Source organism: Carassius auratus, chromosome 2, assembly GCF_003368295.1.
Source record: "Carassius auratus strain Wakin chromosome 2, ASM336829v1, whole genome shotgun sequence".
Classification (NCBI taxonomy): Eukaryota; Metazoa; Chordata; class Actinopteri; order Cypriniformes; family Cyprinidae; genus Carassius; species Carassius auratus.
In genome coordinates, this window is record NC_039244.1 from 29,605,472 (window position 1) to 29,629,006 (window position 23,535).

The window sequence follows — 23,535 nt, forward strand, 5'->3', positions numbered from 1 at the left end:
CCTCATTGCTAAACGATGCAATGACAAATGAAAACAATATGCATTATAAAATTGTCTCCGAAAATCAGATATGACTAGATGGAATCATAGTTTGAAGCAAAAAAAAAAAAGAACACAGATTTTCTGTGAAATGTTGATTTACCAAAATCTCCATATTGGCTCTACCATCGACTCCTCCAGGCTCTAAATCTGGGCGAACATTGTGTGTTGTATTCCAAGCTTAAGTTGTTCGACTAGGAATTTGCATAATATGTTGGTCGCAACTTTTGTTTCATTTCAACTTAACGCAGGAGCGTCCAATCAGTGAAATCACCCAATGAATGGCTTTCTTACATCCTTTTCTTATAGTTTTTTTTTCTGCTCGAGTTTAATGAATGTTTGTGTAAAAATGAATCGAACCATTTCGACAGGAGACAGGTATTTTATATTAGTGACCACTTTATTTTACTTGGCATCTGCAATTTGAAGCAAATGTTACAAAACATGACATAACTTCCACAAGATTCACTGATCGGTGTTCACTGACTGACTTCACGATTACGGTGTAGCGGCACTGTTTGCATTGTTATGGAAATTCTCGGATCAGCTAAAAGCAATGGTTTTGGAGACTACAATGTAAACGACATGACTATCAGCTCTCTCAGTGGCGAGCGGCCTCCTCATCTTCGATGTCGTCCTCCTCATACTCGCCTATTTCGTCAGCGGTGGCGTCTTGGTACTGCTGGTACTCGGAGACCAGGTCATTCATATTGCTTTCCGCCTCTGTGAACTCCATCTCATCCATTCCCTCGCCGGTGTACCAGTGCAGGAAAGCCTTGCGTCTGAACATGGCGGTGAACTGCTCTGAAATCCTGCGGAACAGCTCTTGAATGGCTGTGCTGTTGCCGATGAACGTGGCGGACATTTTGAGGCCACGTGGCGGGATGTCGCAGACTGCCGTCTTGACGTTGTTTGGGATCCATTCCACAAAATAGCTGCTGTTCTTGTTCTGGATATTCAGCATCTGCTCATCCACCTCCCTCATGGACATACGGCCACGGAAGATGGCTGCCACGGTGAGGTAGCGGCCGTGACGCGGGTCGCAGGCTGCCATCATGTTCTTGGCGTCAAACATCTGCTGTGTTAGCTCTGGCACTGAAAGAGCGCGGTACTGCTGGCTACCACGACTTGTCAGAGGCGCAAATCCCGGCATGAAGAAGTGGAGGCGAGGGAAGGGCACCATGTTGACTGCTAGCTTGCGGAGGTCGGCATTAAGTTGACCTGGGAAGCGCAGGCAGGTGGTGACTCCGCTCATGGTTGCTGACACAAGGTGGTTCAGGTCGCCGTAAGTAGGGGTGGTGAGTTTAAGTGTGCGGAAGCAAATGTCGTAGAGTGCTTCGTTGTCGATGCAGAAGGTCTCGTCTGTGTTCTCCACCAGTTGGTGCACAGAGAGCGTAGCATTGTAGGGCTCCACCACTGTGTCCGACACTTTGGGTGAAGGCATGACGCTGAAAGTGTTCATGATGCGGTCGGGGTACTCCTCACGGATCTTGCTGATGAGGAGAGTGCCCATCCCAGACCCGGTTCCTCCGCCCAGGGAGTGCGTGAGCTGGAAGCCCTGCAGGCAGTCACAGTTTTCGGACTCCTTGCGTACCACATCCATAACGGAGTCCACTAGCTCTGCTCCTTCTGTGTAGTGGCCCTTGGCCCAATTGTTCCCAGCTCCGCTTTGACCTGAAAGAAAGCCCATGTGTCCCAGTTTAAACAGAGTTTGATAAATTAGGTTGGTTTTATTCAGGGCTCCGATCCTGCTCCTGGAGAGTTACCTTCCTGCAGATCTCAGTTCCAACCACAACCAAACACACCTGTACCAGTTTATCAAGGTGTTCAGGATTACTTGACAATCACAGGCAGGTAATCGTTAGAGCAGGGTTGGAACTGAAGTTTGCAGGACTGTTGCCTTTTCCAAATACCGAATTCCAATTTCCAAATGCGGTCTTTGCACGTGATCACTTGACTACTTATATGACGTGTTTCCTGTATTTGGTTCAAGTGAGGATCAAGACCACAGGTGTGTATGTACAACTTTCCATTACCTAATAAGACCCACTTTAATTTCTGGTGCATCTAGTTAAAGGTGCAGTAGGAGATCTTGGAAAATGCTAACATTAGCCTGATAGCACTGAAAGCGAACGTCCCACCCTCCCTGCAATCGCCATCCAAAGCCACGCCCCCTGAACGCATTTATGCTCACAGACCAGAATACCAGAGTCAACATTACTACAACGGGGTACATCAGCAGTTCCCAATTCCAGTTCATGTTCCGAAGTGAAGTAAACCTCTGCTCAGGGAGTAGGGAGCAATGAACACAGTGTAGGGATCATATCGATCGGAACACAGTTCATTTTCACGTCTGAGCTAACGAGTCTGGTAACCTGAATCGAGTGTGTTAACTAAGCGAGACATGCAAAATATGTGCGCGAGAACTGGAATTTGGAACGGCTGGGCAACTTCATGTGTCATTTACCAGCGATAAAACTTTAAAAGTACTACAATACCATTAAGGAAGACCGGGTTGTTGATGTTTGTCTGCCATTCTAGCTCTGTCTGCTAAGCATGTATGAACACGCTAATAATGTATTCTGTCTTATCATCTAAATGGTGATAAGTAAAAAATAAATCTAGGCTACGCACCTTTGCACCAATAAAATGCGTAGCACCTTGTTTTACTACCAAATCATATGTAATATGTCTAATTATTAATTAAATTTAACTTTCATTGGAAAGGTTTCCATTACCTCTTGTGATCTTGGCAAAAAGTCTTGCGATTTATTTCCACAACACGATGCATGATGGGATACACTAAGCCTTTAATGCCACTCTGGAGCGGTATTCGAGATAGTGGGGCAGTGCACTTTTGAGTTTATAAAATCTTCCTGTTGTGCGCACGCACTCTCAAGTGGCCAAGACCACAAGTGATGCTATTTGGACAAGGCATGTAGCTCTCCAGAAGCAGGGGTTGAGATCAAAGCAAACTTTGAAAGAGGAAGAAGGAAGAGGAAGACATGCATAGTGTGAAGTCTACGGTCTGTTGTATGTAGGATTGAGAAACATACCAAACACAAAATTATCTGGCCTGAAGATTTGTCCAAATGGGCCAGAGCGGACCGAGTCCATGGTGCCGGGCTCAAGGTCCACCAGGATGGCACGGGGGACATATTTGTTTCCTGCGAAATAAAACAGGGTTGGTGTAAACATCCAAAGTTTGTAGCATGACTGAAAAATTCCTAGAAATTAATGTGAATTGACAATGCAATATATGACTAATTATGAATGGATTATAGAATGAATGCATCATTTAATTCCCCCAATACTTTGTTCTCATGTCTGTATTGCAACTGCTGATCCTCTTTAAATAAAATGCATCATCATCATCATCCATCTTCCCTGCTCCACCATTTTGAGAACAACACCAGCAACAACAACAACAACCGAGAGACACCATAAACACACATGTGGGCATTCAGGATGATTCTGCTAGTATCCCACAGTGTTTAAACAACGCATTCGCGTGCAAAATGAAAGTGAAACTGAAATAGGGTTACGAATGATGTTTTGTTTAAACCACAGAAATGCATGACGAATTTGATATCGTTTATGCAATCCGTGAACAAATAGCTGAAATCGGGTGAAACATAAACAAATCTGTAATGTAGTCTATATGAGAACGAGGCGAGATGAGCCACGCCTCTCTAATCGTCAATAACAGACAGATGCCTTCTACAAAACCCCTCGACCAACTAAACATCTAATCAAAGCACTCAATGCAAATACAGATTGCTTACCAGATGCCTCATTGTAATATACATTTATCCTCTCCAGCTGCAGTTTGCTGTCACCTTGATAACTGCCAGTGGGGTCGATCCCGTGTTCATCACTGATCACCTCCCAAAACTGAAACAGAATGACGCAGTAGTGAATGCAGAATGCATCATGGCCGTTATGACGCAGCAGTTCCCCAGAGCCCCTGCAGACCCCTACCACACCCATGCGCATCAAACACACTCACTTAAAGAATTGAATTGCAATTCATAGTGAATTTTTTTTTTCCCAATTCGTGTTAAATCGGAACAACATTTTTTTTTTTTTTTTTTTGCATTATTTTACAATAAAGGTGGAAAATACTGTGGGGTCTGTATATAATCTTACCTTGGCACCAATCTGGTTCCCGCACTGTCCGGCCTGGATGTGAACAATCTCCCTCATTGTGCTGCTGCGAGGAAAGGATGCGCGTGTGTCTCTGCAGCTGATGCGGCTCTGGCTTTCAGTCGCTGACCGGAGAGCGCTCGCGCCGGGAACCAATCACGACTCGCGGTTTTGATGCAGTGGACGTGCCGCAGCATCGCGTGTCCCGCCGTCACACCGACGCGGTGACGCGCTCAAAATGCTGACTCCAAAACCCCATAACACACACACACACACACACACACACACACACACACACACACACACACACACACACACACACACACACACACACACACACCTGTTACAAAATGTAGAAGAATTTGATTTATAAGTTATAGTTGTGTTTCTATTTTGCATTCAAAACGAATATTTATTTATTTAATGAACATTAAAAAAAATATCCGTAATATTTAATTAATCACATATTTTATCACTGACACTAACTGTAGCTACAGGTTACATGGGGTAGCATTTCAGCTGACCCTAATAATTCAGTATGCTCCTCAGTATTCTGGTGAGGGCTTTAAACCGATTACTGTAAATTAGTTATGTGACCCAAAACACAAAACTTCACATTTAAGATTATGTTCAGGGTTTAACAGTTTGCTGCAACAATGTCAAGTCTGAAAAGAGCTGATGTCGTCAATATCATACACTCCCGTCACATTTTGGAACTTACTGTGAGTAACACTGAAGATTTTATTACAAAAAAAAAAAAAAAAAAAAAAGGAAAGGAAAAAAAAAACCTTATTTTTCTGTTAACCTCTTATGATGATTCCAGTGAGTCTGGTTCCAGTCACATCATCTGTTGAGGCGTGTGAGTTTTTAGCTGCAAATCAAGGGATTTATGTGATAAATGTATATCCATTGTAGTTTATGTACTGTACATCTCTTCTTACTGGATGAAAACATTATTTGACTTTTTTATATATATAATGTGCATCTTGGCATCTCTGTACAGCATTTTAAATGAGATATCCCAAAATGTTCCTAAAAATAGGTGGATGGCAACATGCAGTGAGTGAACCCTTATGTGTCAGAAATACAGTACACACACGAACACTCAAACAAACATTTGCTAATAAATAAAATGTTTTTATTGTTCTTTATATTGTTCATAAAATTGATTATTCTTTGTTTTTCATTAAAGCTCTTGCACAAACTGGAAAGTGAGAATCTTATTTTAGAAAATTGCATCTGATTGTTACATCTATCCCCAGCCTGTTTCAGTATGGGCTAGACTAATAGCAGAACTCTTTGTATTTGACATTAACTCACTGTTTGAGTAGTACACATCCAAGTGAGTTTTATTTGTAGTGGACAAAAGTGGCTAGCATTTATCAAAGTTTGAGAGATCTACCATAAACAACCACTGAGTTACTGACGCTAAAACAAAAAATGTGTTACTTCCTTCCAGTCTAACATATTTAGAGGTAAAAAAAAAGATTAATTTAATGAAACATGTAAATAAAATGTAACTATCTAAAAGAAAGTTTGTTTGTGAAGGCTCGAGTGTATAAATATAGAGACGTCTTTTAAAAAAAAAACTTTTTTGAGCAGAACTACTTCATTCTGCTACAGATACAAATCTCAGTTTAAATGCTGAGCTCAAGCCTCCGTTAATAATTCACAAACGTCACTTTAGAGCTAGTAACGAAGAATGCTAAGTTGCTTCATTAAATGCTCACTGTATTGAGTAAAGTATAATGAGAGAGAGATGTAGTTAGTGTCTGTGATTATCTGCATCAGATACAGCATTGATTCTTCAGCTCAAGCTCATATTCACAATAAAACATTAGTTTCAATGAATGTCCATATAAAAGTCTTTACTGTGGACTCGCTCATTAAACCAGCCTCTTATCACCATTTGATCGTGGAACAATGTGACTAAAATCACCCTAATGTACACACACACTAAATACTATATTAAATATTATTTATTGAATAATATTTAATAGCAACAATTCAGTCAAAAGTACAAAGGCAGTGCTCTGATATACTGCATTAAAGTTATATCAAAATAGTTATCAGACTTTGCTATCAGCCAAAATTGGCTCTGGAACGATATTTTAATGAGACCAGAGATTTACAAAAACAGTATTACTGGTAAAATTATAATGGACACCTCAAGCGGAGTGATACAAATAATGAAACGCTTAGAGATCTGTTATCAGTCGAATATCACACCTCTGCAAAAAGCTCTCAGAGGACCAGAAAGAACACTTACACACACACACACACACACACACACACACACACACACTAGTACATCAATACATATATCAATAAATATATTTTATTCAATGATGTATATTACGACACGTATGGCTTTATATACATGTGCATTATTTGTTAAAAATAAAAAAGTACATTTAATCCCAAAACATTCAAGTTTTTGACATTCATCCTCTTGCCAGTACTCTTGGTTCTTACATTCGGAGGGAACACCTGTATTAAATCCCCTTTTCAAGCACATGAGACATTATCAAGATATCACAATTCTGAATTGGAAGAGTTTGCGTTGGCTAATGTTGGTTTTTCCAGATCACATCTCACAGGTCAGTTTACTAGATTTAAAAGAGGTCAATTTGATGGGGTTCAAATATAATGTAGTGGTTGATCTGCAAATGTGAAGTGCACTTCAGTAATTTAATGCTAAACTCTGCACGGTTCACTCCATCAAAAGAATATTGAAAATATTGAGTATTGTTCTTATTAGGGTGACTTTTGTGCACGAGTTTGGTATAATGAGTTTTGCCTTTAGACACAACATAGCTTTCGTATGTGTATTCCTAATTGTTAAGACTGAACTATGACATTAATTAACTGAACAAAATCCCTTGCAGCTACACATCTCATTCTCGTGTGCTGTTTTGAGTTCTGAATGAGATTTTTGACACAGTTCAGATTGCAAGGATGCGTTTCGTTCGCAGCGTTGCTGAAAGAGGCATTATAGCAGACTGTAAAGTCTTCAGGTGAGATTTTTTTTCTCTTTCAGATCAACTATTGCAAATTAAAAGCATGAAAAATGTTGCTGAGAAAGTTTAATATGTTTGAAGCTAATGTGGTTCAGTGGCACAAGCACTGAAGGTAAAACTATTGCTCTCATAAATATTGATTACTGACAGCAACATTTGCAGATCTCATGTTAGGCATGCGCTGGCCACACATTCATGTTTTCATTTGCACGCTTATGTTAAATATTTTTCTGACTTTATCTTTCTCCAAATGTCTTGGCTAGGAAATCAGTTTCATTAAACAGATGAATCTCAACTGGGACTGTAAAAGTCCTCGTATTGCTTCAAAATGTTTGGACGATTCTCAATCGTCAAATCATGTTAACTAAGTCACGCTGTACTTACAAATGGAAAAGTGTGATTTTTCATCTCAGATTGTTCTTTTGATGTAACATGCTTGAACATTAATGACCTTCCATCTCTCAGAACGTCACCAGATACAGAGGGCCATGATATATTTGAGAAGAAAATGGCCCGTCCTCGGAAGAACTCAAAATAGATGTCATTTAAGTTAACAAACATTTAAAAACCTTTCTATGAAACATTTTACATACTTCAGGGAAATAATACTTTTTATTGAAGCTAAAAAGGAACTAAATATTAGGTGAAACGATTAAGAGTAGGCCATCATCCATAATTGAACAAATTATTTTCAGAACGTAATGTTACGTTTGGTGCCAAATACAGGTCCGTACTTCATTTCTCCTCTAATGGTTTTAGACACCTGATGCAGTATTTTAGCAGATATTTTTAGTAATTCAAAATTAGTATGAAATATTAGTATTCTGTTTTTTAACAGTAAACTCATGGCATGGTTGCACATTATAAAAATATTATTGCCGTAGGTTTAAATGTAAAGATGACAATTGTAGTCGTTCCTCAAATTATTATTTGTCCTCCGTACTTCAAAGTCACTCATTTTCACGTTCACACGCTTTTTTTTTGTCATTGTGAACGATAAAGTGCCATAGACATGGTAACAAAATACCAATGCGCTTACACTCATTGACATAGTACACACAGTAACATAATTTTTAGTTTTTTTTTTTAAGCAGTCAGTACCACAGTAGCATAAAAAGTTGTCACATTCACAATACATCTGTTGCATTCACTTGATTGAGAGTATTGTGGTCACTTAAGACATTAAGTATATAACCTCAAAATGATTTCCCCCCCACCAGAAACAAGTGATTAGCTTAAAAATCATTAGCCTAAAATTTACCACATGAATACCATTTTGAAAAGTCTCCGTGTAGTGTCTTTTTTACATCCATTATGGAAATATGCATATGGTTCTTCACTTTTCTTTTGAACACAGTAACTGGTGTTTCTTTGACACCTAATTCATAGAGGTATTTTCCCTCCACTCCAAGACACAATGGCAAACATTCCCAGTGTTAAATATACAATGTTGGCTTTTTGAGAAATTCCCTTTGCTACTGGACTTCACAGATGCTGTTTTCCCACCTGAATATTGCAAATTTTCGTGATTGAGAGAAAATGACTCATTGATAACACATGGGAATTTGGATCTAGCTGCCCAAAAAGCAGTTTCTGGCACCACAGTAAGGGGCTGTTCACACAGAACACGTCTTTGCATCTAAATACGCCGAGCCAACTTGATTGCCCCGCCTCCAGTGTCTGATTGGTCCACTATTTTGGAACTGACATTGATGAGTGGTGTTGTGTGTAAAAGTTAAAATTCTTTTAACTTGACACGGCGTCTTAAAAAACGTGGCACTCCTGTGTAAGATACTGCACAAAACACGAGCGTATACACATCCGTATAGCACATTTACACCGAAAAATAATGGAAAATCGCATATTGGAATGGAAAAACGTGTTCTGTGTGAATGGCCTAAGTAGGCTCTTTAAGTCAGGTGAGTAAAAACCCTTTGAGCATCGACCGTTATAGCTGTTCCCTTTCAGTCAAATCCTTTTATACCTTCTCCTTGCATTGCCATTCTTGGGTCATGGCTGCTGGGAAATAAAAATACTTTTAGCAATGACTAGCATGAGCTCCCATGACAAGACTCGCTTCTTGATAATAAGGCAGCCCATTAAGTCACATGTGTGCATCATGAAGACGTCTCCCCATTGGCAGTATTAGTTTCTGTAATGGGCAAGTCAATGTCTATAGGTATACCTGAGTCAATAGGCGAGGAAACAGTCAAGAAAGTCATAAGAGGGTAGCTGGATTCTGTAACAGAGTCAGTGGTTGTGGCATGAGGTGCAGTTGAACTCACAGTGGCAAGAGGAGTACCATTATTTAAGGTTGGCTCCAATACGGCTGGTGAAGAGGGGCCAGACTTAATCACAGGTTGGGCGACTAAATGTAACAATGGAGTGCCGGGATCTATGGGCGAAGAAAACGATTGAACTGGACCAGACTGGTCTGGTATTGGTGTTAAAGGCAGTTCTGTTGGGGAAGAGGTGACTAGGTGAACAGGGGAGTCTATTGAGGAAGAGGGAGGAATCTCATTTGAAGGCGATTGTCCGGTGGATGGATCAGACAAGTTGATTGTGCAGAGAGGAATGGTTGGAGCAGGACCTGTAGAGCCCACTTCAGTTAGGAAGCTGATATCATTAACAACCGGCGAGGGTAATTCAGCTGGTGTAACTATATCTAAAAGCGAAGGAGTTTGGAGATTGGCAGAAGTAGAGGTCTCGAGGGTAGGATCAGTGATTGAAGGAGTTTCCACAGTTGAAGAAGGCAGAAGGACTTCTGTTCTAGGTGTCTGAATATAGTTAATAGTGACTGGGGTAGAAGTGTTTGGGATAGAGGCAAGGAGACGATCCTCTCTGGATGAGGCAAAGGTTTCCGGCATGGATGCAGATTGCTTGATTTTATCTTGCTCTTGGGTAGAAGTCTTCCTACTGAATAGCACTGTCTGTCGGGGGGCATCAATGAGAAGATCGATGTCAGGTGAGGCAGTAGGGTCCATAGTGGAAACAGCAGTGACAGCTGCTTCGTGGAGAGGGGTGTCGCCAACCCTTGCATTCTCGCGGCTCTCGGACTTGGTCAGCAGAAGACGTTGCTCGCCCGGTTTGCGAATTGGCAGTAACGGTTGGCGGGTGTAGCTTTCACCATCTGCTAACGCTTCTGGTAGTGGTCGATTGCGAGGCTCTGGCAGCAGCAAGATGCAAATGATGCAGATAAGAGTGCAACAGGCGAAAATGATATGATGCAGAAAATAGCCTTTCTGGTTATGCAGCTCCATGATGGGTGCGGTCAACATACCAAAACCAGCACTGGCCAGGACAAGACCTAGACCGCCACCCCTAGACAGCACACACAGAACAAGGTCAAGATATTTATCAAAACATGATATTTAGCCACTTTTACCACTGGAGTTTGATCTAAAGTAACTAGAATAAAACATCCATAAAAAGCAACTATGAAAATAAGCATTAGGGTCAGCCATACAAAGATTGGGGAAATGTACAAATTGGATGCAAATTTCATAAATATATGTCCTCATTATGAAACAAACGAGAAAGATATATTTTCCATAAAGTGGCCCATGTGGCTTGGCTCACCTTATCACAGTTGGGGTGACTTCAGCACAAAAAAAGATGCTTAGGTTGCTGACAGCATGGGAGGAGAACATGCCAATGATGGAGAAAGCCTTTGAGAAGTTGGAGTTCAGCGTGTCAGAGCCTGTGGGGAGCAAGAAAGATGACATGGTGAGTCATTTTATTATTTATTCATTAAAAGATACATCACATAAAAATGACGTATAAGTGATTTCAAAACATATGCATATTCATACTGAATAATATTGACATTTTTCAATGTTTTTAATTTTCAATTATTTTCGTGTCCATGGCAAAAGCCCATAAAAATAAAACTCAACTTTATTATTATGTTTGCACATTTTTGCATATACTGCTCCCTTTCCAATTATAACCTGGACTCTTTCTTTTTTCCTCATTGCTGGGACATAATCTTGTTTCAACGTCCAAATAAAGTTCTAAAATAAAGTTTATCTTTCAGACAGTGGATTAAAAATAAATAAATAAATAAAATATAGATAAAAAAATAAATCAATAAAGAAATGTATTAATAGTGCAATAATACTATTTCATTGTAAAATATAACAAGTAAGAATAAATATGAATATTTAATAATAATAGTTATTATTATTATTATTATTATTTAAATATTTTTATTAAATAAAAATAAATAAATATTACTATACTAATAACACTATTGGGCTGTAAAATAAAACAGCAGCATTTAATAATAATAATAATTTATTTGTCTTCAAACATCGAACTGTAGATCAAATAGCTTTAACAGATTTATAAACTATTCCTATCATGTATTTGGGAATAATGTCATACGTGAGTATAAATAAACTGTGCTTCACTCTTCAAAAACATATCACCCTTCATATACTCACAAACACAGAAGTTTATTTGTATTTTTCGCTTGCCGAGTGTTAATTTTGGACCCTGGCTACGCATGTTTTGCACACACAAGATGGCATCACAAGCTTGTGCAATGCTGCTGGATGCTTCACGATCCATGTGTGAAATAAAACATTATATATATGAAAAATCATTTTTTCCCCTCTTGGATTTACACAATTCATGCAGGTCATACTTTATAAAATATCTGGATAATGTAGATCCTTGTCAGTGTAAAGACAAGAGGACATAACAGCCCTTAGAGTCCTAAGAGAGGACAAGCATTGCAAGCAGGGACACAGACGTCCAGTGGGGTCAGGTTAATATAAACAACTACAGTCTCTCTCACACACACACACATCTCACACACACACACACACACACACAGCAATATGTTGAGAGCACCACAGTGTTTTACACTTTTTAATGAAATGAATTGTCTTATTTTTACTCTCCTCTGCGGATTAAACTGGCATTGGTGATATTTTAATTGCACAAAGAATGGTTAAAGTGAAACAGAGCAATAATTACAAATTTGCATAAATAGCATAGTGCATATACTTTACCAATATTTATCAGTTCACCGTACTTCCCCACCACTTCATTCGTCACGGACGGATCACATAGAGGGAAAACGAAAAACACAAAACATTTAGAAAGTAAAGTAGTTTGCAGCTCCTGGCTAGTAATTAAATATGTGCATGTGTGTTTATATAGTATATATAGTGTTGCATTGCATTATATATTTTGAACTTAAATATCATCTTGCTGAGACTTTATTGGAGATACAGAGTGACGCCGATATTTATTTTACTGCAAGTCTATCTGCAAGTAGTCTGTTATACCGATATAAAGATCTCACTGATTTAACGTTACAAAATCTTACTTTTTGGTCATAAAAATATCAGCATCAGCACCAAATTGCATATTTTTTGCTGAATTTGAGCTCCATATTCTTCTATATCATACTACCCTGTATGAGCCAGTCTGATGTATTGAATATGATACAAAAAAAACCCATATAATGTATCTAAAGGTTTAATCAATTGTCCAAAAAACAACGACAATTTTTTAATGCAATGATTATTTAATATGTTAGGCTTCACCAGGGTTAAGATGCATACTGCATAGACTTTTCCCAAACATTTCTGTATACGCACACTTTAAAAACCTATGAGAATCAAGCACATAAAGCACAGTGTGTTTACGGAAGCCAGCAGAAAGTGCTCAATCATGTAGATGGTGTGACTGTGATTCAGTCTGATTCAGATCGAGCCATGCAAGTGTTTGTGATGTGTGTGTTCTCTCACAGTTTAGCAGACCGAGCTGAAGGAGAGACGCCAGAGCTGTGATGATCATGAACAAGAGGAGACCCCCGCGCCGGCCCATCACACCCACGGCAGGGCACAGCGCCACGCAGGACGCCACAGCAATGCCCCCCGTGGAGTAGTATTTGGCAAAGAAGTTAGGGAAGGTGAACTCTTGGTGGTTATAGTCATCTTTCTCCTCCAGGCTGCGGGCGAAGCAGTGGTGTATGCCGTAACCCGTCAGTCTGCAAGAGGAGTTCAATGCCAGAGTTAAAGGGTTCGTTCACCCTAAAATTACAATTCTGCCTTTATTTACTCACTCTCAAGCCTTTCCAAACCCAAAAGACTTCATTTTCAAAACACAAATAATTAACCCTGATCTGTATACTACTATTAGCATTCTGAGTCCATTTGGACCTGAACAATTATTTGATCATAAGTCATAATTTCATATTTTTGTTTCTGATTAGCAACTTTTCTGAATGTCAAATTACACATGAACTCGTTTGGGTGTTATGACCGTATACGGTCTGGCTTTGTGACATTGTAACAAACAACTGTAACTGTAATTCAATGCTGCAACACACACTACATGATACAATGTTTCAGACACACATGAGCCCAAGAGCGTAAGAAGTCTGTGAAAGATGGAGGAAGTGTCATGGTTTGGAGGATGTTTTCTGCAGCAGGAGATAAATCAGTGGTACCCAACATAGCAAAATGCACATATTCTTCTTAAGATGGGTTGTATTACGGCTGCCGGGTTGATTTCACACAACTGGAAATGTCCCAGAACAGCAGAACTGAAAGACTGGATGCAAATGCAAAGCAGGACTGTGTGTCAACCGTCTTAATGTATGTTGATTTCTCACTTTTATATTGTTGTTTATATCTCACTGATGATGACAAGTGGCTAAATATGTAACTGTTAAGCCGACTATGGAATAATACTGTGATGATGAACAGTGCGATATGAGCTTTCTGACTGTTGGAAAATTAAAAAAAAAGAATAATTTGATATTGGATTACAGCTGTAGTTGTCCATGCGATGTGCGTTACGCTCTCGCGATGGAACGAAATGCAGAATAAAGCGTCAGCTACTTCGCAGACTTTTTCTCCGCTCATACCACGTCTTCGAAAATCCTCGTTTATACGACTTCCCTCACTTTGTAGATACTTGTTTGATGTTTAAATTTCATGTTGGTTGTCCTAATTCCTTAATTGCCAATTTATCCTTATTGCTGCAATGAATGAATGGTATTTATTTCAATGACACGATAGAATAGAGGTAACATCCACCGAGATGTCGATCAAGTTCAGCTGACTAAGGCATAGCTGTCCCTGTCTATGTTTTTTTTCCTCACATTTAATAAAGATATTAGTAGTTTTTCATTTTTCTTGTTGTTAAAATTCTAAATAGCTTTTAAATATTATTGGATGTCAGTGTTAAGGTTACGCAGGTCGAAAACAATGATCTTTGAATGGAGGTCTATGAGAGCACTCGGGGCGATTCTCAGTTTAAATCACCCAAAAAGGGGCGGTACTACACAGAACACGACTCAACGCTGATTGGACTATTTCGAGGCAGCACAAACAGTCTAGAATAGTGAAAGCTATCTTAACAATGTGGTTGAATGTAAAAGAAAAAAAATCATTTGGTGGTGCATCGCCCAATCGCCCTAATGGAGAAACCACCACGGTTGAGATATAGATCCAGTGGCGGTTCTACATTGAAATACACCCTGGGCGAGACCCCTTTCGAGCGCCCCCTCCCCCCCAGATGTGAGGGCCAGTTAGCAGGGTCGGTTGACAGAGGCTCATCCTCACCAGTGGGGCTCAGTGGGGGTTCAGATCCAGGCATATCTATCAGACGGCATATTGGCATATTACTCAAAACACATAGCAGTGAAAAAACACAGTCCTACTCATAAATTATCAGAAATATTAAAATTACATTAAATTGCAGTTGTCCAGTTGTCTTGTAGCCCACGACACACACACCTGAAAGCTCATGCTGGGGAGAAGTAGAGGAAAAGAGGTCTTCATCCTCAATATCAGATATTTGTGGAGACATATGTGTAGTGAAGTGAAGTGCCATTCAGAATTTATGCTCTGCATTTGATTTAACCCATCCGAAGTGCACACACACACACACACACACACTGTGAGCACACACCCGGAGCAGTGTTCATCATTTATGCTGCGGCGCCCGGGGAGCAGTTGGGGGTTTGATGCCTTGTTCAAGGACACCTAAGTCGTGGTATTGAAGGTGGAAAGAGAACTGTACATGCACTCCCCCCACCCACAATTCCGTCCGGCCCGAGACTAGAACCCACAACCCTTCGATTGGGAGTCCAACCCTCTAACCATTAGGCCACGACTTCCTCCGTGTAGCATCCTGACCAGTGGCTGAGGATGCTCCAAAATATTTTAGAAGTGCCCATGAAATTGCAATTTAACTGCATTTGAAATCAAAAGACCATAGGATAATGTTTTATAAAGCTAAAACAGCCTGGGGTCAAATTGACTCAAAACATAATAGAAGGGTTACATAAACATGCTCTTACACACTAACTGGCTGTCATTACACGCTATATCCTCCTAGACCCGGAAATTCCCGGATTTCATTTTTTCCCCCATGTCATCACATCAGCATAGAAACAAATAGTAAAAAAATATATATTGAAAAATTATATTTTATTCATGTTATGCTATGGTCACTGGGACTCAGTTGTTTAAAAAAAATAAAAAGACTTTAAATTATATGTATAGGCAAAAACAATGGGATTTTATTTTTTTATCACCAAAAACCTTTTGGGTTTCAGGATATTTTTCAACCAAAATCTGTATGTTAATCTAACTTTCATGGAGGTACCATTAGCCATTAGGTTACTGCCTCAAATTATACGCATGACACACTTTTAGTTATGACTTGTAAAACTATATTTAGGAAACTATACTTAGCATACTGTGTAGCAAATAAATAGCAAATGTTCATCTTTAACCTACAGATTTGAAAATGCCGTTGGTTATTTACAGGGCCTAACGTTAAAAAAATGATGGAAATGATAACTGAACTTGTAACAGTTTTATTGCAAAGCACAATATTATAAATTAGATCTCGTGATTGAGTTGAAACCAAATTATTGTTGTATAAGCATAGCAAGAGTTAACAAAGAGTTATACCCACCACCAATTAACATTAGCCCTTCATTCATGAAATGGATACTGTAATCATACAGAGACAATAGTAGCATACCTTTTGCTCGTTTCTCCTCTTCTTCTATTCGAAACTGGGCACCTGGCTTTGACCTTTTCTTCTCCATCTCTGTTTATTTGGCACTCGACAATCAACAGATTTCCCATCCCCCCACCTGTCACTCAGGACCAGAAGTCAAGACTAAACCGATTCACCTTAATGACCGCGTAATCGTCTTGTATTACCTAGTTTCATTTGCAGGAACTATATGCCTGTATTATAACATTATGAATGAAATGTGCGTTATTTGAAAGAAAGTCGGGGTGTGTGACTGACTTTAGCCTATTGTTAATTATATTACTAGTGTGGATCCCCCGTCCCCGTCCACCCCCGCCCTGTCCGTTCCATTTGACAGAGACGCGCCTCTCGCCCCACCCCCTTACACTTCTCTCACAACACAAAGCTTCAGTGTGCATTTTCAGCAAGCAGGGGCGCCGGTGTGATGAGAAATCGGCAGCTGCAGGGAGCGCCAATTTGCCAATTCCACACACAGTGAAATTATATAAATGATGAAAAACCGCTTCGCGACACAGAGGTTTTTTTTTTTTATCTGCTCGTGCTGCCGCCCCCAATGTGTCACGAAAAAATGACGCCGCGGGCGGCTGCCCGGTTCGCCCGTGCCTAAAACCGCTACTGTATAGATCACTATCGTGAAATAAAATTATCATACTGTGGAAAAAGATTAGGAGAGAAGTACAAAATCTGGAAAAAAAACAATGATTATATTGAGGATCTGAGTATATGCTATATGAGTTTATTTTCCTTATTAAAAAAAATTGCCCTTTTATTTTAATAAATTTAGTGTCTCTCTCTTCTGTAAAAAACCTGAATGCGTTAACAGGGTTAATGAAACCAGAGAGGTTTCTGTCCCTCCACTGAAAGTCCTAAATTAACAAGATCCTAAAAGGTCATTAAAGCGGTTTAACATAAAAATAAAACTCACCTTTTTTTAAAAGCCTTTAATTCAATCGTTCAGTTCATAAGGAATCGTTTTAAGAGTTTCGGTTTTGGAAATGAGTGTGAGTAAATGGCAGAATTTACATTTTTGGGTAAACTACCCAATAAATATCAGCTGAATGTTTTTAATGTTTCTACTTCACAGTCACGACTGTCACACAGATGTATGATATAAAGATATTTACGAGTTGACGCAGAGCACTACTAGATTCTTCCACAGGGTCCTTATGCCAACCATCTTCACAATGCATGTCCTCTTGGATTGCTTCGGCAGCGCTTGCTTCAGCTCTGAAACCAGTGCAGAAAACACAGAGCTTAAACATTTCAGAGAACACATGAGGTTTATGGGATAACAAATGAGATGACATTGCCTTCAATCATCCTGAAGACGGTTTTCTTACAAATCCAAATGCCACATTCTTGAAGAGGAAGATTTTGTATATAAATTGCAGCTGTGCATAACACATGATATCATGAACGGCGATCAATCACCAATGGAGGAATCTCATCAAATGATTCTTATGGTCTGAACGATCACCAATGCACCAGTTTGCTCTAATGTCTTCAAGTAGACATGAAAAGGAAGTTTACTATGACCCACTTTCCTACTATATTGTGTCGAAGAAGAAATAATTGTTGCTTATACGACTTTAAAAATGTAAGCACTGCATAATGTAATGCATGCAGATCAGAATGAACTGGCTTAGCTACAGTTATATCAAAGGAAGATAATAAGGTAATATTATTTAAAATATGCATGACTTAAATTGCATAAAAATAGGACCACTAACATGCATTAAGTGTGTTTTAATTTTACGCAGACTTTAGCTCCTGTTGGTTGTGAAACTAATTTTTACATAAAGTTAAGTGATGCACTTATTGAACCAATAAACTATTTGAAAGTGTTAAACGTTGGGACAATTCATGCATTCAAGGGTTGCAGCTTTCAAGTGCTGGATGACACAAATCAAGGTGTAGTTACTAGGCTTCCCCTTTGTAGGGCACTTTGTTCCTGAAGTGTTCACTGCCAGCAGCCAGAGCCTGTTGACTTTACATTAAGTGCATGCCTTCGTCTGACGGTGACTCAGGTCTTTTAAATGATAGACACGGGATAGATGCCTGCAAAACTGGTTTTGTGTTCCACAGAAGAAAGTCATACCAGTGTTGAACAACATGAGGAAGAATAAATAATGGTCAAATAGTCATTGCATTATGAAAAAAATGGAACAGGCCTACGTGTGAACATGGCAACATATTGTAAATTAAATAGAAGCTAGTTTGCATTGCAGTATTGAAATCTAAATCTAGAAATAATCATATATTGATTGATTGATCTTTATGTGAGGATGGTTGCGATTGTTTTCTCCTGACCATTTTCGCAAATGTTCAGATTCTGTTCTGATATTTTGCAGCATGCATTTTTCCAATTTATATCTTATCTTAAACAAATGGTTGTTCTATTAAAGCTGTAAGCTGTTGGGATCACTAGTTTAAGATTTTTTTAACATGGTTGCTTGTGTACCGGTCATGAGCTCCTCTGCGTCCTCCTCTAGATTGATGTTGTTCTTTACCGCGATGCGCTCCATGATCCATTTGGAGCGACTGTACTGCTGCGTCGCAAGCAGCCAGCGCAGAGACTCCGGAAATATCCTGATGAAAGAAAACAGATATACTTTACTACATCTATTTGGGGCTAAACACACTCAGCAGGAAAACAGAGCATTAGCACTGAAAGTTAGCTGCTGAATAAAAGACGACTGACACAAAACCGATTACATAAAAGTTTAAAGAATAAAGTAAACATTCATTGATGTGGTTATAACGTATCGTCCCTACTTGCAGGAGTTTTTTCATGTCTCATATGGTGACAGAATCCTTCTACGATCACAATATCCCAATTAATTTGGTTAAAACGTTTGTTGTATAAATGAAAAAACATAAGGAAATTAGCAGCAAGGCTATCTACATGGCAAAAACAACAAGTTGCACAATTAACAAAGAACTATATAAAAAAGTATGATTATTACAAAACAAAAAATAGTGAATACATAAACACCACCCAGTAAAAAGCAAAAATATTCTTATACCACGATTATTTAATGTAGCATTTTGTCATGCCATTTTTCTTCTTCCATCTACCACTTGCAATTAATATAAAAGTTAATTTGTTTAATGACATGAGATGAGAATGAGACGTCTCCAGACATATTAAAAGTTTTAGAAAGCAGCTTTATTTTACACAAAGCAGGTCACTGGTTGAATTGCTAGGACTATTTTCCATTTTAACCATGCTTGATGGTAAACAGTGCATTTTTACAATGGCATCAAAACTTTTGCTTCTGGGTGGAAAAATTTGAGTCAATTTATGATTCTTATTGTTTGAAATATTCAATTTTTGGACATTTTAAATGTAAGTTTATCTGAGATACAAAACCCATTTTGTGCAGTCGTTACTCCAATCTGCTATAAAAACCTTGTGTTATATAATCCTCCATATTTGTGCTTATTAAGCCACTTTCTGCATTATCTGAACAGTTGAAAACGATTATGCTGCTTAATAAAGTGTGGAAACAGTAGTTACTGTTACTGTAAACTTATTGTGACTGTAAACGGGTCAAATTTTGGTTTGAAGAACAGCCAAACACCAATGTATTTCACAGTTGCTTACCAGATATAAGACAGCATGAGTAAGAGAGGGGCGATTACGACTACTTGCATAACCTGCCAGTCTCGACAGAGGACTGCCAATCCCGGCAAGAGCAACTGTCCCGCCAACATCATGAAGTTTGCCACCATAGTCATGGAGAAACGCCATCCCGGCAGACACAGCTCTATCCCTGCAGACAGGAACACACATCCAACATTAGAGTCAGTTCACAGAGAGCTCTTAATAGCTGCAACAATCACAGTGACTTTTCTAAAGAGAAGGGCCGTTGGCAATCTACATTGAGCTTTTGTAAAATGCAGAAAGGAAATAGTGATATAATAAGAGACAAATGTTCTGAAGAATGGGGGAAATAAGATTCATTGGAAGTCAATGGCGACCAGCATCCGTTGGTTACTGATACTGTTCAAAATAACTTCCTTTGTGTTCAGAAGAACGAAGAAAGGTTTAAAAACAAGTAAATGATGACATAATTGTTCTTTTTGGGTCGACTCTGCCTTTAAGTCACATTTCAAATGCCATATTTCACCATAACATGACATTATTTAAGCTTTCAAACAAAGTTGAGCCATATCAGCCGTTTCCTTTCAAAGTTGCAAATTTAACTTAATTTTAGAATAGCATTTTAATCATGCTTGATGGTAAATGGTGCATTTTTACAATGGCATCAGTACTTAAACTTTGGTTTATGGTTTAAAAATATTCAATTTTTGGAATTATAAAACATTTGCAAAAAATACATGGACAGAAACATAAAGCCATAATGATTTTTCTATAACAGGCCTGAAACTGCTCATATAATGTTGTACAGACACTGTATCAGATATTTTTCTTCACTTCTGGGTCTTTAAAATGACTAAGAAATCAATGCATGTTATCTGTCTGAAGTCAAAGGAACAGTTCACCCAAAAATGTAAATCCTGTCATCATTTACTCATCCTCAATTTATTTCAAACCTGTATTAGTTTCTTTTTTCTGTTGAACACAAATGATATCTTGAAGAATATTGGTAATCAAACAGTTTATGGTATTCATTGACTTTCATAGTAAAAAAAAAAAAAAAAATACTATGGAAGTCAATTTTTTTTTTTTTTATAAACTCATACAGGTTTGAAACAACTTGAGGTGTTTTAATGATGACAGGATTTTTATTTTTGGTCAAACTGTCCCTTTAACTGAATGACTCATTAGTATTGGTAATGGCATGGCAGGCAGCACGGTGGTCTTCAATGACAGAGCAGTGCTGCAATAACCAAATGATGGCAAATCCACAGAGCCTACAGCAGGGTCTGACAAGGGTGAATGGTTTGGGAGAGAGCTTTTCGAGGTGACAGGGCTCTGGTGGGGACACAGTGACTGTACGATCCTTCACAAAAGCCCAGAATTTCAATGAGCAGCACTTCTGAATCCTGCTCTGTGCTGAGAGACGGAGCTCAGGCTTTAATCACACAGGATAAAAGAGCTCTGTTTCTCAGCTGGATGTATTACTAACACATCCGAAACATCCAAATGGGTTTGTTTCAAATCTTAAGTCAAGAATTAAGATGGGACGTTTCTATTTTACAGCCCCTGCAGGAATATAAGTATACATCTAAACATTTTATATAAATAAATATAAATATAAATCTAAACATTGAACACAGACTTCCAGACTCTTCAGTCACGCATACAATTTGTCAGAATTGAACCGCATTAGATACAAAATATCAAACCAATTGTGATATTTATTAAAGAAAGTTAAAATAAAGGTTAAAGCACAATCACTTTTTTTTTTTTTTTACAACCCATCATTTTTTCAGGTTTTCATAGAAACATGAAGAACTGTTGCATTGAATGCCACAAAAAGTATTTTCCATTAAATTGTTTAAAATATTTGAAATATGAAACCTTTTATTTGAATAGATTCAAAAAAAGAAAAGTGACTGACTTAAACTCCAGTGCTGTTTTAGTATCACTGAAATACTATATTAGATAGTATTAATATTTTGCACTGATATTCTTTTTGTATCTATATTTTCTTTTTCAGTTGAATTATTTTTCTATTTTTTAATATATATATATATATATATATATATATATATATATATATATATATATATATATATATATATATATTGTTTTATTTTTTTCAATTAACATTTATTTATTTGTTTAGTTTTAGTTTAACTTACTAGAGAAAACTGAAGGATATTAATATACACAAACTTTAGGGTAATGTTGGTGAAAAAACAGATAGTATAACACACTGTAAACAAATTAGACACATTTTTACTCTAAGGAGAAATAAAAAAATAAAAAAAAATCTACCAATAAAAATAAATTCAGGTGCATCCTGAAGTGTATTTATAGCACTGAAGCTCTGATTTCTAAGTGAACAGATTGTGTTTAAGCAAGTATTTTGCAAATAGTTGGTTTTGCTTTTGCAGAGCGAGTGTTAAGCAGATCATTTGCGTGTGATTTTACACTCGGTGGGAGGATTTGGTAGAGGAGTTAATATAGTTTCACTTTCAGTCTGTAACCCACTGCTATAACTGTAATGATCATTTTAATTCTCAGTGAGGGACTTCAATGAGATTCTAGGAAAATAAGATAAAGGTTTATAGAAGGAAGGTCTGACTCTAAAGCGGATGGATTAATGTCATCTACAAAGGATGCATGCAAAAATAAATGAATAATGGCTAGAAACACACACAATGAATGCCACAAAGCATGTTTATGTGACAGAATAAATGGCAGGTTTGTGCAGTGAGCAGTTTAACATCGATCTCCATTTATAAACATGTTAAAGTGTGGCCACAAACTGAGTTTTACTGAGAGTGAAGGAAGCTTACCCCTGAAACACCCCGACATGTGGAAATGTGTACATGCCACTGACGTGGGAAACGTAATACTTCTCACTGCCAAGTTGTTCTGATTAAAAGAGTCTGCTGAATTAATAAATGTGTAACTAAAGTTCAATAAAATATCAGAAATAACATTCAGTATCCAGTTCATATTAGACATGAAATCGATGAATCAGTGGGAAGACTTTTATAAACCGACAGGACGAGCTACAAATTTGTGAGTACTGTCTGCAAAATCATTGTTAAATTTGTTAAAATATACTAAAGTTCAATTTGTAACAATATTTCACATTGTTACTGTTTTACTGTATTATTGATCACACATATACATCATCGGTGAGCATAACTTTAGCAAGTCTTCACTAAAAACATTACGTTTGCAAACTTTGATGAGTACTGCAAGTCAGCATCTCAACTGAAAATTAACCTCCTGCTTTTGGAAAACATTTCCGCCTATTATCATCCCTTAAAATGCTGCCTATGAAGGCGGCTTACTAGGTTTTGGAACAGAGCCAGAAAGAGAGCGAGACCTTGAGCCTCTTAACACGTCTGAGCCAAATCCCCCATGTTCCCACAGCTCAGCAGCTCCTGAAGAAACACACACACACACACACACACACACACACACACACACACACACACACACACACACACGCACACACGCACACACGCACACACACACGCACGCACGCACGCGCACACGCGCACACGCGCACACGCACGCACACACGCACACACGCACACACGCACACGCGCACACGCGCACACGCACACACGCACACACGCACGCACACACGCACACACGCACACGCACACCCTCCATAGGCGAATAACTGTAAAAACTGTA

The 23,535-nt window shown here is 38.5% G+C and overlaps 2 protein-coding genes across 3 annotated transcripts in view; both read right to left on the reverse strand.

Moving 5' to 3' along the window:
* Positions 1-418: 418 nt before the first annotated feature.
* LOC113039845 (tubulin beta chain-like) lies at positions 419-4,360 on the reverse strand. Its single transcript, XM_026197958.1, has 4 exons — positions 4,189-4,360; positions 3,825-3,933; positions 3,096-3,206; positions 419-1,713 (listed from the first exon to the last, which is right to left on the reverse strand). The coding sequence occupies exons 1-4, from the start codon at positions 4,243-4,245 to the stop codon at positions 641-643; spliced, it is 1,350 nt and encodes a 449-aa protein (XP_026053743.1). The 5' UTR covers positions 4,246-4,360; the 3' UTR covers positions 419-640.
* Positions 4,361-6,503: 2,143 nt separating this feature from the next.
* LOC113039852 (solute carrier family 22 member 23-like) overlaps positions 6,504-23,535 on the reverse strand; it is a 43,207-nt gene continuing 26,175 nt past the window's right edge. For both annotated transcript variants that reach the window (XM_026197973.1, XM_026197982.1), the window contains exons 4-10: positions 19,849-20,017; positions 18,703-18,830; positions 17,366-17,468; positions 12,968-13,209; positions 12,224-12,256; positions 10,785-10,905; positions 6,504-10,526 (exon numbers count right to left, since the gene is read on the reverse strand). In XM_026197973.1, coding sequence (XP_026053758.1) covers positions 9,323-10,526; positions 10,785-10,905; positions 12,224-12,256; positions 12,968-13,209; positions 17,366-17,468; positions 18,703-18,830; positions 19,849-20,017 — 2,000 coding nt within the window. In that variant the 3' untranslated portion in view covers positions 6,504-9,322. The remainder of the gene's footprint in view (positions 10,527-10,784; positions 10,906-12,223; positions 12,257-12,967; positions 13,210-17,365; positions 17,469-18,702; positions 18,831-19,848; positions 20,018-23,535) is intronic.

Bases quoted from the DNA above. Each gene is read 5' to 3' on its own strand.
- LOC113039845 (XM_026197958.1), bottom strand. From the start codon at position 4,245: ATGAGGGAGATTGTTCACATCCAGGCCGGACAGTGCGGGAACCAGATT. The intron at 3,207-3,824 runs GTAAGCAATCTG...TTTATTTCGCAG, and splicing joins ATATTACAATGAGGCATCTG to GAAACAAATATGTCCCCCGT. The intron at 1,714-3,095 runs GTATGTTTCTCA...GCTTTCTTTCAG, and splicing joins GCCAGATAATTTTGTGTTTG to GTCAAAGCGGAGCTGGGAAC.